At 42.0% G+C, this 18,125-nt stretch overlaps 1 protein-coding gene across 1 annotated transcript in view; it reads right to left on the bottom strand.

Moving 5' to 3' along the window:
• Positions 1–18,125, bottom strand: part of DNAH5 (dynein axonemal heavy chain 5) — a 237,404-nt gene that overhangs the window by 52,121 nt on the left and 167,158 nt on the right. Inside the window, exons 56-61 of the mRNA XM_047860273.1 lie at positions 17,525–17,756; positions 16,291–16,405; positions 15,872–16,048; positions 11,725–11,928; positions 6,715–6,894; positions 3,157–3,294 (exon numbers count right to left, since the gene is read on the bottom strand). Of these exons, the coding sequence (XP_047716229.1) occupies positions 3,157–3,294; positions 6,715–6,894; positions 11,725–11,928; positions 15,872–16,048; positions 16,291–16,405; positions 17,525–17,756 (1,046 nt within the window). The remainder of the gene's footprint in view (positions 1–3,156; positions 3,295–6,714; positions 6,895–11,724; positions 11,929–15,871; positions 16,049–16,290; positions 16,406–17,524; positions 17,757–18,125) is intronic.

Below are 18,125 nucleotides of genomic sequence, written 5' to 3'. Positions count from 1 at the left end.
CTAAGTTAAAAATTCAACTTATAAAGCAGTTATGTGTTGAATTATATTTTTAAATGTTATATTTTACATATATTTTTAAAACATATGTAAATCAAGGAATATGTTCAGACAGCAAATACTTTGCTCTTTATCTAAAATGAACTTTTAGAGTTCATTTCCAGGATTACCTATGTGTATTTTCCGCAAGGAACACCAGTTGCTTTTGTAATAACAACCCAATACAGTGTTTTCCAAAAGCAAGATATTTATTCTAGTTTGTTCTCTGGGATTCTAGTCCGCTCTAGTCCTTTCCCCCTAGAGTTAATGCAGAAAACCTAAAACCCAGCTGGGGTACACCCCCCACGTCTATATGGCCCATATTTGTTTGTTTCTCCCCAAGAAGAAAGATATCAGCTGGGAAGTATGACATTGCATCACTTATTTCTGCCTCCCTTTGAAACAAACTTTTCATGTAAAAGCTATTTTTAAGATTAGGTTGTGTTGGGGCACCTGGGTGGCTCAGTTGGTTAAGCGTCAGACTCTTGATTTTGGCTCAGGTCATGATCTCGCGGTTCGAGAGTTCAAGTCCCAGGCTGGGCTCTGCGCTAACAGTGCAGATCCTGCCTGAGATTCTCTTTCTCTTCCCTCTCTGCCCCTTCCCTGCTTGCACTCTCTCTGTCTGTCTCAAAATAAATAAACTTTAAAAAAAAAAAAAGATCAGGTTGTCTTCCTGAATTTCATCATCCCAACTCCCAATTGGCCAAATAAGAAAATGGCCAGGGCCCTCCTCTCTGGCTTTTTTTTTTCTGGGACCCCACACTCCTTTAGGGGATGAGGGTACAGGGAAGAGAGAGGAGCAGATTCATGAGCGTTAAAGCAGCTCCCCCCACCCACCCCCGAGCTTGGCGGGGGCAGGGAGCAGAATCCCCTGGGTTCTTTGGGCAGTGTCCCAGCCCACTGTCTGTTAGTACTCCCAGAGAGTGACTAGCTGTCCAGAGGGCCTAGGGAAATGGGTCCCCCAAAAGGCACTGCCCTGTGCAGAGAGGAGCAGGGCACACACTTCTTCAGGGGACACACAGGCCTGAGTCGTGAGCTTATCCATCTGACCATGATGAACTGTGGGCTTGGGTGCCCTGCCCCTCCCTGCCTTCCATAAGCCTGTGAGCCTCCTGGACTCTCAAGGAGCCCTATGCAGGAGGAAGGAGCCACAGAATGACTAACGGTCAGATTCACTCCAGCATGTGGGAGGTAGATACACTCACAGCCAGATTTTGTGTTTTTTTTTAATTTAAAAGCTTGACATTTGTTGAAACAAGTTTTCAAGTCAGAGCCATACCTCTACGGGAGCAGGTCTTGTAGGGTCCTAACAGCAGATGCTCAAAACCAAAAGAGCATATTGAATGAATTAATGCAAAAATGTTACAACTGAAACATAATAAAATGAGGCATAAAATATTTTTAGTGTATTCAGTAGCATCTCCCAGCATAGGTGAGGGTCCAACATGGTAGAAACGAGTATGCCTTCCCCATAGTTTCTGAAGTAGGTGCTTTCAAATTGTGATGCTAATTGTCTCCTTATATTATGATAAGTGAATCTCACAGAGCATAATTAACAAACCCAAATAGGTTACATAATTACTTCTCTAAAATTTCTAAAAAGCTCTTATTTTGCTTTCCGGCGATTTATCTTTAAGCAAAAGCATCACTCGTTCTGCATATAGTGAAACTGAAGTGTTTATCGAAGTTCCCTTGCTGGGACTCCCATAAGAGAATGGACTACCAGAGCAGGAATCTCAATCCTGACAAGAGAGGACTGAGAAGGGGCAGGAGGAAACTCCAGAAAATCATCAAGGAAAGAACAGAGTGAATCTACCTCTTATTTAACAAATACAGGATTTATCAGAGGCAGATACAGATTTTATGGGGCCAGAAGCTTATATGATCTGGGGGGCGGGGGGGGGGGCGGTCCACTTTAACAAAATTATTAGAGGGACACCTGGGTGGCTCAGTGGACTAAGTATCCAACTCTTGGTTTGGGTTCAGGTCATGATCTCACAGATGGTGTGTCCGGGCCCCACATCAGGCCCTTTGCCGACAGCATGGAGCCTGCCTGGGAATATTTGTCCCCCTCTCTCTCTGCCCCTCCCCTGCTTGCTCTATCTCTGTCTCAAACAAATAAACTTAAAATTTTTTTTAAAAAGAAGACAATTAGAGATTTTTTTACAAATACAAAACACCCAAGTGAACATGTATTTAGACTGAGAGGGAAAAAAATCACTATAAAGTCCTGGTGACTTAGAAACTCTGGTGCCTTTCCTCTGAAATTTCTAGGCATTTTCTCTATGCTTATACACAAATGCTTGTCAGTCATAACCCAGTTTCCCTTCCCCTAAAACACTACAAATCCCAGGAACCCCAGCTCCTAGAAGCCTAGACAAGTGAGGAGCTCTGTGGCATAAGCTACACTAGGTCTGCATTAACGCTGCCTGCATTTCCAGCCGCAAAGAGTCCCCAGTAGAACTGGAATTAGTATAAGTAAGATAAAGAAGTTGTTGTTGCCTAGTGGCTCAGAAATGTATGAACCCAGATTCTGAAAGGTCCTCCAGCTGTAAAGTATGCACGGGCTGAGAAGACGGTAGATGGCCATCAGGATGCAGCCATGTGGTCAGCCACGTAGGTCCAGCAGAGAGACCTGGAGTGGACACCAGAAGGCCAAGGTCTAGTCCAGACTGTCCAGCCCAAGACCCGGAGCCACCCTCTGGACCTCAGTTCCTATCTCCAAAGTGAGAATTAAAATATCCACCTTGCATCCCTTGCAAAATTGTTTCAAAGGTTAAATGAGATGAAGTGGGAGGTCAGGATTTGAAAACCGTAACAGAAAGTGCCTCATGAGGTGCTGTGCCATTGCCATCAGTAAGGAGACTCAGAATGTTTATGTTCCAGAACCTACTCCTATCTTGGCTGACCATCCTGACCTCTCACCAAGGTCCCTGGCGTGTGTTAGGAACAAACTCCAGGGCTTAGTGAGGGATTATATGTTGTATATGTATCGTGTCTACGCAAAATCAATCCCTTCTGGGAACCAAACCCTTGGAGAGAGAAGGCAGCAAAGGAACACAGGGTTTACAAGAGCCACGTTGGTGTACGAAGGTCCCTCCCAGGCCACAGGACAGTTACCTGCTTTTCACTCATGGCCTGCTCATACTCGGCCTGCACCACGTCGAGCTCTGCTTGCTTGTCGTCCAGCTCGGCCTGGGCCTTCTGCAGATCCTGCATGGCCAAGACATAGCGATTCTCCTGCACCACCAAGTTGGCCTGCACAGGACACATCAAGGTGAAGGATGCGCAGCAAACCAAGCCGCCAGCATCTCAGAGTCGGAGAACTCGGCGGTGCTCTTATCTCTTCTCTGTTCTACCCCTAGAGTCTTCTCAAGGTGCATTCAGTCAAGATCAAACCTTAATGTGGACTTGATATAAATGTTTCTAAGCAGAAAATTATAATTCACTAGAAGTCAGAGAATTTTAAAGTGTCAGATAGTAAATATTTTAGACATTTTGGGTAAGAGGCAAAATCAAGGCTATTGTTCAGGCACTTATTTCAAAGCCATGTAAAAATGCAAAAATTCTGGACATCTGTGTGGCTCAGTCAGTGAAGCGTCCGCCTCTTGGTTTTGGCTCAGGTCATGATCTCATGGCTTCGTGAGTTTGAGTCGTGCGTTGGGCTCTGTGCTGGCAGCGCAGAGCCTGCTTCGGAATCTCTCTCTCTCTCTCTCTCTCTCTCTCTCTCTCTGCCCTTCCCCCACTAATGCTATCTCTGTCTCAAAATAGAGAAACTTAAAAAAAAAAAAAGAAAAAATGTAAAAATTCTCCTTATTTCACAAGCCATACAAATACAGGTTTAGGCTAGATTTGGCCTGTGGGCCAGAGTTTGCCAGTCCTGAGGTGAGAGCATTGCAATATTTAATGCATGTAGGTACCTTATAGCACATTGTAATATTAAGAACTGTAGAGAAAGAAAAACCAGAATATTAAGAAGCATCTGCCTAGTAGGACTCCTCACTGTTGATGAGAATGTTAAACTGAGATAAAGGATGGAACATGATTATTCACTAAAAATAAATGTTGTGAGTCGTGGTGATCTTGATGTGGTTGCTGTAGTTTTCATATATCGTTCGCCTTCCTTAAAACGATTGGTGCCTTGAGCTGTGACTAATCAAAAGTATATGTTTTAAGGAAGCTAATAAATTTGACTCAAAAGACATATTCAAAAGCAATTTGAGCAAAAGAGATGTAGAAAATAGCCCATGCATACAGGAATTTAGACGTTTTAACTAATTTTTTGAAATCAAATTTTTTTTTCCTTTTTAAGTCTCCAAAATGTTAAACTTGACTTTAATGGGGTAATCCGCTATAAGGGCCACATTCTTTCTGGGGTGTTTCAGAAGAAAAGATTACCTTGAAAAAGTTTTTTTGGAAGTAAAATCATTTTCCTATCTGGAAACCTCAGGCTCCCAAACTTTGGCAGAATAATTCTTTAAGAGAAATTCAAAGTTCCATTACTTACTAGAACCAAGGACAGGCTTAACAACTACAGTTTAGAAAGGAGCTCACTCTTGGGACATTTTTTTTCTCAGGTCAGCTCTAAACTGCACCTGTTGCGGTGGCTTAAAAGAGGGGCGCGTGGATGGCTCAGTCGGTTAAGTTCCGACTTTGGCTCAGGTCACGATCTCATGGTTCGTGAGTTTGAGCCCCACCTCAGGCTCTCTGCTGTCAGTGCAGAGCCCGCTTCAGATCCTCTGTCCTCCGTTTGCTCTGCTCCTCCCCCACTCTCTCTCTCAAAAATTAATAAACTTTTAAAAAAATAGATATTTTTGTCCAAGTTTAATATTTAAGGCTCTACTGTTTTTAAACATTCTGTTTATATGGACTGATATCCATGGTTTTCATGGTTTTCAAGGAGAAATGTCATTATCATTAAATTGAGTAGAGTCTAAATCGCCATCGTTGTAGCCGGTATTGAAGTTTTCCTCTCCGAGAGGTCACTTGGCCCGTCTACAGGGATTGCGGGATAAAGGAAAGCAGCCCCCCAGGGTCTCCATCATGGCTCAATGTTGAGGAGGTTCCAGCTGGCAGTGAAGGAAAGTGTCCCTAGTCTGTCCTCATTCAGGAAGCAGGGGCTCACGGGTGAAGCCCCTCCAGGGACACATGAAGTCAGAGGCGGCAGTCTGTGTTGCTTCACATATTCACCCGGATGACAACCAGCACTCCCTCCCTCTATCTTCCCCGTCTCCCTAAGCGGTACAGACAGAGGCTCTCTGTAACTGCAGTTATTTTCAGGACTGAACATTAGCGGGGACCTGATACACTCGAGGCTCCCAGAGGCTGGGTGCTCATTGCACTTCAGGAGGTCACTTCCAGGACCGACTGCTCAGAAAGAAACGCAGGGTTTCTAGGAGCGAGCGAAAGGCTCCCCCTCGTGACGGTCTTCACTTCCTACTGCATGATCTGGGTTGTCCTGGGACCGGGTGGAGGCTGAAATGTACTGGAATTGAAGAGGGGATTTCATTGTTCTCATGCAAGCCTTGTTCAGAATGGCCATTATTTGCTACTGACTTCAGTTCATTTTGTTTAAAAAACAATGACAACAAAAGCTACCCATCGTGCATTCAACAGTAATTCCCTTAAAGACACTGTATGCTCATTCACTCAAAACATTTGCAAAGGATGCTCTGTATTTTGCGCTTGATAGGGTGCTTCTAATTCGTCAATATCAGAATGTCCACTTTTAAGCTATGCTGGAGTCTTCAAATGGTTCCCAAATTCATAATGTTGACAAAATGGCATCATTTACATCCTCTAAAGTTCTCTGAGCCAAGTAAATCTTTGTTCTTTTAAGTTGCCCTAGGACCCCAAGGGGCCTCAGCCACTGAGTAAATGACCCTGGTATGGTAACAGTTAGAAAATAAAATCAGATTTGCAACTCTATCCCTATCTTCTTTCCACTCTCAATTATTTTTATCATGATTATTAAGCTCCTTGGGTAGTTTATAAACATAAGTGGATTTTAGTCGATGGTTGAGAGAGATCAAAGTTACACAAAAGTGAAATAATCCACCAGGCCACACGTGTGATCTTTGAGCCATTGGTAGTCTATTTTCAAAACATGCATTTGCCTCTGCATCTGCCAGAGACTGTCAGTGGTGGTGGGGGAGCGTGCACATATGAAGCTTAAAAATGCAATTACTCGAAGGAAAACAGGCATATTCTCAAATCACATTAAAGAACAGAGAACATTCAGTTTCCTTCCCGAGGTAAAGGAGAGGAGAGGGAATACCACATCATACCTTGCAACCAACACCGGCCACCAATGGTGTGCCAACTCTGCCTCGGTTGTAACATTCCCGGCAGGGCATTTATCAGGGTATTCTACGCTATGGTTTTCTGTGTTTCTTTTTTCCAAGTTAACATTGTGGAGGAAAAACATACAGCAGCCCACAGTCAACGTGGCGCCCTTGTAGAAAGTCCATGCTTCGACTTGTACAATTCTGAACTGGAGTGCTATTACAGAGAAGAGAAATGTCCTGTGCTCGGCAGTTCTGTCCCTTGCCCTCCCTGTGGACTTGAGTACAATAACACCAGAGGCCAAAGGTTACTGTACACTCTGAGAAGACAAGGCCAGTTGGCCTTGAGCGCCCTAGCAGGCGCACATCACGCAGTTCCAGCTAGGGGGCTCACCTTTAGAGGCAACACTTCTCTGTTTATAGAAAAGAAGGAAGCCATGGCTTTGGTCCAGGAACAAAGACCAGCTACATTCCCACATACGCGTTTAGCAGTTTCGATGTTGTAGTCAGCCATTTCAAAGTAAGGATTCAAAAATTCTATCACTTCTTCATTGATTGTGTCTTTTGGGAATTGCTATGAAAGAAAAGAGTAAAATTAAGTCAAAATGCTTCTTTCCATGAGGCCACATTCACATTGTGCTCACAATGCCATTGAAATTGTTGAACTAAGGAATGAATGAACGACATCATATTTTGTTGCTATTTCAGGATATTGGACAAAAGTCCTGAAAGTGAAAACAGAATAAGCAGTGACAGCGAAGAAGTCGGAGCATTCTTTATCTTCTGTGAACAAGAGATAACAACCCTAAGTAAATGTTCCAGGATCCAGGGAAGGAGTAAATTATTTAGGCGATGAATACTAACACGGTTATTAAAATTTCCAAAGCAATAACATGTTCATGTCATTAATCCTAAATAGGTGGATTGTAAGCCCATAAAATCAATAATGGAAAACAAATACACTCTGGTATTTTCAGCCTGCAGACAAAATATGTTTAGCATTTAGCAGCAACTAAATGCTTAATACATTCAAACAGAGGCTCTATTAAACTCATCTGAAATACGAAGGTAACTACTTGGACATTCGGTCTTGAGGGCAACGAATTAATTTTTAATCATAGGATTATCCAGAATATGAAAGAACTGTTAGCTTCTGAAGGGATAAGATTCAAAAACAGTAGCATAAGTGGATTAAGAATGCCTTCCTGCATCAAGAGAAGACTGGCCAAACAATGAAACTGGACCTTCCTCGAGTGGTGTTTGATCATCTAAAAGAAGCTGAGTAGGGGCACCTTGATGGCTCAGTCAGTTAAGGGTCTGACTTCAGCTCAGGTCATGATCTCACGGTTCATGAGATCAAGCCCCACGTCAGGCTCTGGGCTGACAGCTCAGAGCCTGGAGCCTGCTTCGGATTCTGTGTCTCCCCCTCTCTCTGCCCATCCCCTACTCATGCTCTGTCTCTCTGTCTCAAAAATAAATAAAGCGTTAAAAAATTTTTTAAGAAGATGATTCGATTTCTCCAAGTAGAAAGGAATGTGGCGCCTATAAATCAAAGCTTCCACAGAACATGCACGGTACGGGGCGGAGCACACACACTCTCATTCAGACAACCTCCAATGCAAGTTTCTTCTATGAGCCTGGAGAAATGACGAAGGCAGAAGAAAACTCAGAAGAATATTTGGGAGCAGCAGAAGGGCAATGGTGACAAAAGGCAAACGGTGAGGAAGCTTCCAAGAGCAGTGGCCCTGCCACCAGGCACATAGGGCAGGAGCCTGGAGTCACCTGCCAAGATCGCATGAGAAGTCCAATGCCACTGTTGCACTTTTCTGTGAAAACTCCTTGATCTCCTCGGTCACCATTGTCATTTCACATATGCTCAGAGTTCATCACCACCTGTGACTCCTTCTTGGTGACAACTTATGTCCCAGAGTGCCACGTTTTCATTATCTGGGACAAGTCTGTATGGCCACCAGTTTCATAAGCTGCTCACTGTTACAGCTGCTGTAAGGTGCCTCACAAGACGCTCTAGCCTCACAACACTTGGGCATGTGGAATTGAAAACTGAATGAAAGACAGCATGAAGGTTATTGCTTTGGAAACACATGTGACTTTGGTATTCCCCATTAGTTGTGTCACGGTCCAAATGTGAAAGATAAAACAATAAAACTTCTTGAATAAAACATAGAAACACTTATTCTGCCTTAGAGGGAGGGCAAAGATTTCCTGAACAGAACACAAAAAGCACTCGTAGGAAAATATTGATAAATTGGGCTACATCAAACTGAGGAATGTCTGTTTATCAGAGGGCACCCTTAACGGAATGAACAACCAAGGCAGAATGTGGGAGAAGATATTTGCAAACATATAAATGACAAATTACTCATGTTTCTTGTAAGGAAATACTACACATCAATCAAAAATTTAAACAGACAAGAGACCTTAACAGGTACTTAACAAAGGGATCCCCAAGAGGTTCATAAACTGTTGAAAAGATTCTCAGCATCATTACTTACCAGGTCTAATGCAAACTAAACCCACATTAATAAAACACTACTGCAAACCCATCAGAATAGTGAAAAGTAGAAAATAGTTAAGATGTAGAACAACTTACACACTGCTGGTGGGTGTGTAAAAGGACACAGCTATTTTTGAAAGCTCTTTGGCACTATCTATAAAGCTGTTCAAATGTATACAGATGGTAGCTACCCTTGTAGTGAGCATAGCATAACGTATACAGTTGTCCAATCACAGTGTTGTACCCCTGAAATCAATGTAATAGTGTAAGTCAACTATACTTCTATCAAAAATATTTCCATCTGTTTTTAAAAAGGATAACGTAAGACCCAGAAATTCCATTCCTGGAGTACAGAGCCAACAGAAATTCAAATACACCCACCAAATGGCCCGTAGACCAATATTCACAGTAGCTTTATTTATAATAGCCAAAAACTAGTAACAACCCCCAAGCCCATCAACAGTACAGTGGACAAATAAATTGAAACATATTACAGCATTTCACACTGTGCTGGCTCATACAAGCTCATAGGAAACCATTACTAAATGTTTAGGAGTTTTGCAAATAGGTTGTGAAATAGAACTGTTCTTAAAAGTTAAATTATAGAAACTTATAATTAGACAAATGTTATTTACAACAAAAAGAATATACAATAAAAGTAATCACATTCTCTTACATTACTACATTTTACTATCTATGTTTCTGAGGGCATTTATATCCATTGTACCTACGTAGTGGGAAACGATACTGCTTACACACCTCTCCCCCAGCTGCATTCAGCAAGATCATTTCGGTAGCTTGCAATTGGCCATTGTAGGGATACTTATGCCATGGAAATTGGTGAACACTACAAATCAGACTTTTTCTTTTTCTTTTTTTCCTTTTTTTCTCCCCAGAGAACCAGTTGTTTTTAAATATTTAGCACACACCACTGCTTCATCTACTGAACCGCTATATAGCAATGAAAAAAAGAATGAAATACTGTCCTTGCAACAATAAGAATGAATCTCAAAGACTTGTTGAATAAAAGAATTTAACACAGGAGGTCACGTGATATCAATTCGCCTATGTAAATTTCAAAACCGACAAAATTAATTATCAAGATAAAGATGAGAGGGGCACCTGGGTGGCGCAGTCGGTTAAGCGTCCGACTTCAGCCAGGTCACGATCTCGCAGTCAGTGAGTTCGAGCCCCGCGTCAGACTCTGGGCTGATGGCTCAGAGCCTGGAGCCTGTTTCCGATTCTGTGTCTCCCTCTCTCTCTGCCCCTCCCCCGTTCATGCTCTGTCTCTCTCTGTCCCAAAAATAAATAAACGTTGAAAAAAAAAATAAAAAAAAGATAAAGATGAGAATAATAGTTACCCTAGGGGAGGTTATTGACGAGGTAGGGACTCAAGACACATTTCCGGGGTCTGGAAATACAAATCCTGATCTCAGTGTTCATTAACAGGTATACATATGTGTAAATATTCATTAATCTGTATACTTAAAACTTGTACATTTTATCATATGTAAGTTCTACCTCAAAATTAAAAACATGCAAATTACTACTCAAAAAATTACTACTGAGACTTGCAAAATATAAATACACATATACTTGTATTCATATGTATACAATACATGCACATATGTCTTGCTTTCTTTTTTTTTTTTTTTTAATTTTTTTTTTCAACGTTTATTTATTTTTGGGACAGAGAGAGACAGAGCATGAACGGGGGAGGGGCAGAGAGAGAGGGAGACACAGAATCGGAAACAGGCTCCAGGCTCTGAGCCATCAGCCCAGAGCCCGACGCGGGGCCCGAACCCACGGACCGCGGAATCGTGACCTGGCTGAAGTCGGACGCTTAACCGACTGCGCCACCCAGGCGCCCCTGTCTTGCTTTCTTAAAATGATTTTTTAAACTTCTATTGAAATAGGTCACTGATGATGTTTTAGTATGCCTACAATCTATCAGGAGAGGTTCTAATGCTTTTTTTTTAATTTTTTAACATTTGTTCATTTTTGAGAGAGAGAGAGAGCAGGGAAGAGGCAGAGAGAGAGAGAGGGAGACATAGAATCTGAAGCAGGCTCCAGGCTCTGAGCTGTCAGCACAGAGCCTGACGTGGGGCTTGAACCCATGAACTGTGAGATGATTACCTGAGTTGCAGTCAGACACTTAACTGACTGAGCCATGCAGGCACCCCATCTAATGCTTATTTTTAAAGCTCTAATGTCTTATATTTGGAAAAGAAAATTCTGCTCTGAAAAAATACTTAAATATATGTTCAATATATGTAAGTAGAATATTATTAAGGCTTTAAAAATAAGAAACTCTTGCCATTTGTGGAGGACATTGTGCTAAATGAAATAATCCAGACACAGAAAGACAAACCCTGCCTGTCTCACTTATACATAGAATCTAAAATAGTCAAACTCACAGAAGCAGAGTAGAATGCTGGTTGCCAGGGATGGGGGAGGAGAAAGGAGAGATGTTGGTCAAGGCATACAGAGTATCAAGATACAAGAAGAAAAAGTTCTGGAGACCTAAGGTAGAGCAAGAAGAATAGAGTCAACAACATTGTATAGTTGAAATTTTCTAAGTGTTCTCGCCACAAAACAAGAAAAAAAAAAAAAAGAAAGGAAAAGAAAATGGTAACTGTGAGGTCATGGCTACTTTAGCTTGACTGTGGCAATTATTTCATAGTGTATACAGATCTCTAAACATCAAGTTGTACACCTTAATATATAGAATTTTATGTCATTCTACCTCAATAAATATGGCAAAAAAAATTAATAAGGAAAAATGTGTACGTACAGCAAAATCTTTTCAGAAACTTATTCTATTAAAGGACTCAGATACTCTAACGAAGTCTGAGTCCCCTGTCATCCCAACGTTACTGAACTACCAACCTGCAAGTTCTGTAAAAAGTTTCCTGCGGTCATGAGTTTTAAAGACTCCTGCCAGGAAGGAATTGTACAGCTTCTTTCCAGGTCAATTTTCACCGCATTGACTTTCCTTTGAAACAGGAGCAGCACACAATCCATGATCCTCATGATGAGGTGTGGTGGTCGGCCCAATGTGCGGACAGTGGCGATGTCCGAAGGCTTGATAGTCTGTGAGAGGAGAAGAGGTCATCGTGCAATCTCAGATGAGAAAGTGTGGACAAACCTGTAATCTCTCAATGCTATTTTGACAGAGGAAAGGAAGCGTATTTGAGCTAGATGCAGTCATAAGGTTCAGATGCATATTTAATCCCAAAGAAACGCATGTCCCAGAAAGTTCAAACTTCTACAATTCAAACTGACAGCAAGAGGAGAGACAGTGAGGGAAATATTGGTGAGCAGATAAGGAGCTGTGACTTCTCCAAAATTGTACAGACCACTTTGTGTCAGAAAAAGAAAAGGGGGGTGTGATCTGAAAGAAAAAGAAAACTCAGCACTCAAGGAGATATGAGGAATTCTAACCCAGGAAAACTCCAGAATGTGCAGTGCTTTTTACTCATTAGTGATGTAGGGCAAGAATCTGCCTCTCTCTTTAGCAACCCAGACTTGTCACAGTGGACCGACACAAGCAGGTAGCCCCAGGGCTGACAGACTGAATAATTAGAGGTTTCTGAGTGGAAGTGACCTTTAAATGATGGAACTTAAGCAATACGAATTTCACTAACTCAGAGAAGTCCTGTTCCATTTCTATCATGGAGATTCTGATAGAGTAAATTATTTAATAGTCAGATAGACCCACTGTGGTTGCTAATAACTGTTCTGTCTCTTAAACACTTTATGGGATAAGTATGGGAAAAAATTCTAAAGATAAGAATCTGATACGGTCCTATTTCTGGAACAAATAGTGTATTCTCATTCCTTCCAGATGTTGAAAACCTTCTGTCTTAATTGCATTTGCATCAAAGGAAGGTGACCAGAGACCTTGGTATCAAAGCTAATAACCTTTTCTCTGAGGATTGGGGGAAAAAAATGAAGAAAAAAAAAAACCCCACTGAATTTTGGATTGTCACTACATACTTTGGAAATGTTTGTTTCAGTCGATGGGTATTTGTGACGCAAGACAACCGGAAGTGAAGGAGAATTTGTGTTCAAGGGCTAGAAACAGCTGACAGATCTTTATATGAGACATGTGGCTATAAAAGAAAGGAGAGAAATATAATAGCAGCCAGTGGGGAAAGTAGGGTCAAATAAATGTAAATAAATGTTAAGTAAAGGATGTAAGGAGCCGGACACGCTGATTTTACTTTAGCTTTAAAAAAGAAAATTATTGGGGCGCCTGGGTGGCTCAGTCGGTTAAACGTCCGACTTCAGCTCAGGTCACGATTTCACGGTCCGTGAGTTCGAGCCCCGCATCGGGCTCTGGGCTGATGGCCCGGAGCCTGGAGCCTGCTTCCGATTCTGTGTCTCCCTCTCTCTCTGCTCCTCCCCCATTCATGTTCTGTCTCTCTCTGTCTCAAAAATAAATAAACTTCAAAAAAAAAAAAAAAGAAAGAAAATTGTCTAACAGAATTGGGCTCAATTATGTTGGGTGCCCAGGCAAAAGGAGTTGGGGGGAGAGGTATGTCTAAAGCTCAACCTATTTCAGCTAAGTATTGGATTCCTCTTTTCTCTGAAGACAAAGCAGTGTGACTGCCACATAATTTCCTAGACATGCTTGCAATATAATAGTTATTTAACATCTGGAGGTATTTTGTTTGTTTGTCTGGAGTCAGATTAGTTTTGAGATAGGAAGAGAAATATTCTTTGTGATTACCTTATTTCTCGTATAGATTTATGTGGCCTGATGCCAAAAGGTTAGTTTGAGGGGATCTAGAGCTTCTTAGAATAAATTGGTAGTACCATATTTCAAGATTTCAAAAGCCCACAAGGAAGCAATAAAACGGAGGCAGAACCAATGAAGGAAATTATTGAAAATCTCTCCAATACACCCCATCATGTCACCCCTGTTTCCAGACATCTCTGCATTGATGTTTATGTGGAATATCTTAGTGGTAGAGACCATGAAATTAGGAGGATAAAGAAAAATATTTTATAATACAGAAAAGATGCTAAGCCTTTTAAATCTTGGGAAAATTTATACCTTTAAGCATGATCTAAGATGCCATAGGCTCTTTTTCTATGATGCCATGGGGTATCATGAGTTAAGTAAAGATTTAAAAGATTCTTTACACTATCAACGTCTTCTTTCTATTGATCAGAGACCCACCATCGGAAGCCAAGATGCCCCAAAAAGGGGGTTGGGTGGAGACCAGGATCTCGAAGAGATATCTAACCCTCACGTTCACTATAGCACTATTTACAGTAGCCAATATATGGAAGCAATCTAAGTGGTCATCAGTGGATGAGTGGATAAAGAAATGTGAGATACACATGCGTAGAGAGAGGGAGTGTGTGTGTGTGTGTGTGTGTGTGTGTGTGCATATGTGTGTGTGGCGTGCCTGTGTTCAATGGAATATTATTCAGCCTTAAAAAAAATAAAGGAAATACTGCCATGTGAGATAACATGGATGGACCTAGGGGCCATTATGCCAAGTAAAATAAACTAAATATAGAAAAACAATATGATCCCATTTACACGTGGAATCTAAAACAGGCAGATTCATTGAAGCAGAGAGTGGAATGGTGGTTGTCAGGGTCTGTCAGGAAGAGAAAATAGGGAGCTGATGGTTTTCAATTATGCTAAATAAATTTTGGAGAGTTACTACAGAGCACAGTGCCTATCGTTAACAATATTGCATTATATACTTCAAATTTGATAAGAGGGTAGATTTTAGATCCTATGTTAAATGTTTTTATGACATGAAAAACAATAACAACAACAATGGCATTAAAGGGAGCGGCGGGGAAACTTTGGGAGGTAATGGACATGTCAATGGGCTTGAAGTTAGGGATGGTTTCAAGGTATATATTTATTCCCAAACTTTCCGAGTTGTATACAGTATACACGTCCTGGTTTTTACATGTCAGTCATACCACAGTAAGTTGATTTTTTAAAAACAGGCAGGGGGGAGATGAGGAGTCCACCAGTCTAAGAGACTGAAGACCCCACGGGGCTTTGAGGATGAAGAAGCACACTCTAGCCAGTGAAAGGAGGAAGACAGAAACAGTAAGTGAAGACACATCACAGTAAGAGTAGTGTGAAAAGTTGGAGGGACAAAGGAGGTGGCCATATCTTCATTGCTTCAAAAGAGTAGAAACTCATATTTATATATTGCTCAGGAAACTAAAAGACTCAACTTGGATCAAAAAAGATTTAGAAGTGTTCAAGGCAGCGAGCCAAAGAAGCGATTAAAAAAGTTTGCATTGTCAAGCAACAAGGCATGCTTAGTGGGGGTTCTAGAACTTGAACTAGCTGTGGGCAGATCATCAGGGCTTCATTTCTCCAGCCATTTCCTAGACCAGGAATCAATAACATAAGGCAGTAGCTGAGTAAGACCGAAGTAAAGGCAATCTTCAATCGAGTCCCCAGAAATCTTCAATTGGGCCTTCGAAACTGGACCAGCTCTTTAAGGTGGGGCCTATGTCCCTAAACTCATCATATTTTCTCAGAATCCAACCTCCTTCCTAATTTTGCCATTTCTGCTATTGCCACACAAGTTGGGACCTGTTCAGAACCTGCCGTTTACGGGCCACATTAGGTCAGCAGCTCTGTATTTGGGTAAAATCCACAGATACAGTCAGAGAACGTTGTCTCTTACAGACCCACGCCAGGGTCCTCAATGAATGGGGAGAGAAATGTTATTTTAGAAATTTTATGTGACTTTCCCAATGTCACATAGCTTATTGGTGACAGAGTGGAAATGAGAACCCAGGACTCCTGACCGCCAATCTATGACACTGCCCATCATTCAGGAGTGAAGAAAATGAGATGCGAAGTAGCAAAAGCAATATCTATACGGAGCTAATAACATCACCCTGCAGAAACTATTCCTTGAAATAGTTCCAGGGAAGACCTTTGGTCTAGAGCAGTAGAGCGTTTCCTTGCTGTTATCCATTTTCCTTCGCCCTCCTCCCACGCGCTAAACTTGACACCTGCCATACCACACAGATTTACCTGCAGGGCTGCTTCTGCCTCTTCTAAAGCTGGTTTTGCGGTTTCCAGTTTTTCTTCAGCGATGGCTTTGTCCTTAGAGATGCTGTCTACAATGGCTTGGGCTTTGTCCTTCACCTTCTGTACCTCAGCCTTGACCTTCTCGGCGGCCTGCGCTTTCATTGTCACTTCTTTTAAGACCTAATTCAATATAGAAGGGGAAAAAAGCTCACAGAACAAACCTTGGCAGGCTGAAAATGCACATTTTTGCCTTGATTTGTTGAGTTGGTCCGGTACCGTTTCCCAGTAAGATTAAGAGTATTAGATTCTATTGGAAATAATTTGTACTTTCACGGTAACAACTCAGTGAATACGCATACGTCGTTAACACTTATTACCAGGAATTTAAAACAAATGTGGCACACGTGTGAGTGCCCACGCACCGTGTCGGCTTTATCATTGGCCACTTGGAGCTCCTTTTCCTTCACTGCTAGTTCTGTGCTCAGGGCTGCAACAGATTCTGAGGCTTCTTTTAGCTTTTCCAATCCAGTATTCATTCTAGGATTGAAAATCCAAGCAAGCCATGGTTAAAATTTGTGGTTTTCCAAGCACTGGCTCATTAACACAGACAGCAATGGTCGTATTTGAAGAATGAGGGTCTGTGCAACTAGCAAATCCAAGAGGGCTTGAGGAAAACAATATGCATCCAGGGTTGATGCCTAACTAAACACGTCCATATGTTTTCACACACCGCATGTGGGACAGTGAACCCATTACAACACTGCACAACATGAAGAACAATCGTGGGTCTAGAATCTGTATCATGAAGGAAACAGGCCTGATGAAGTTTAGTTAAATGACATGAGACTTCAAATGCTTGAAACCCGAATCTGGAGGAAGGAAAATAAATAACTTCTGTTTTGTTTTATTAAAAAAAACCAATTAAGTTAAAAGAAGAAAGATTTGGGGTTAAGGAATGAAACAAATCAAGGAATGAAGCCATCAGAACCACCCCGCGAAGGGATGCTGCCTGTCTGGGCCTGAGATAATGTAACCTCAAAGACCAGGGCCCTCAGAGTCAGTCAGTCCAGTGTCCCACCCAGGGTCCCTTATGAAGCATCCCTGGCTGGTTCTGGCCATATCCAAGCAGAAGCTATAGGTGTTCAGAAGAGAGCTGGGCAGAGCAGTGAAATCTGGAACAGAGTTCAGTGAAGCAGGGTATTCTCCAGCCAGTGAACGTCAGCATTCCAGAGAAGGATGAGTGGAGGGAGGCGGGCACTCTGAATTCTCTATTTCCTCCATTATGTCATTCAGTATTATAGCAAGTAGTAGGTCGCATGAACACTTGGCAACACTTTATTCTGCTGGGCAAAAACAAAGCTCCTAGCAATCATGGACTAATCCTTGGAATAGGCTTGAGAGGAGGGTGCCTCAGCCTCAGCACTATTGGCATTTGGGGCTGATTCTTTGCTGCAGAGGGCTATCCCGTGCACTGTGAGATGTTAGCAGCATCCCTGACCTCTACTCATTTGCTGCCAACAGCACCCCTTCCCGACCACCTGAGTTGTAACAAACAAGAATGTTTCTAGTCATTGCAAAATGCTCCCTAGGAGCAAATTTGCTCCCCGTTGAGAGCCAATGCTTTAAAACAACTTTATATCCGAACTTCACACTTACCTGTTGGCCAGGGTTTGCACTTCTGCACGCTTTTCTCCATATGTGAGCATATAGCCTTGAATAAAGGAGAGGTACGACTTGGGAGTCACATGAGCAGGCCGTCGGAATCTCTGGAAATAATCAACACACTTCTCAGCTACCCCGTCCTGGAAAGAGCCCATGCATTGGACCACTTCCTTCTTGGTTTCCAAACTGCAGTCAATATCACAGGGGGACAGGAAGTGTTCAGACACTAGAAGGAATAAGGACGGCAGTGTGTGAAATATACACACGAATGACCATCTGAAAAGTTAACTGGCTGATTTTGAACATTTTTTAGGACTGCATACCATTTTTATACCCAAACTTGGTAAATATCTGTCAGCATTTTTGGCCCCAGGCCTATGATTTCAACAATTTTATTTTCCCTTTCATTTATAAAGCTGTAACAGACCTCAAGACTATCATCAGCCTTTGTTTTCTGTTACTTATGCAAAGAAGTCTCTTCTGCATGGCTGCGGGTTCTGGTCAACTGCCAGCCTGTTTTATGCTTCACATAAGGGCAAAAGTGGTACAAATAACTCAGAAATCAGTGCCCACCTGGTACTCAAATTTAACATTC

Source organism: Prionailurus viverrinus, chromosome A1, assembly GCF_022837055.1.
Source record: "Prionailurus viverrinus isolate Anna chromosome A1, UM_Priviv_1.0, whole genome shotgun sequence".
NCBI lineage: Eukaryota > Metazoa > Chordata > Mammalia > Carnivora > Felidae > Prionailurus > Prionailurus viverrinus.
Note: the sequence above shows the minus strand (reverse complement) of the source record. Positions and strands in the feature narration are given on the sequence as shown.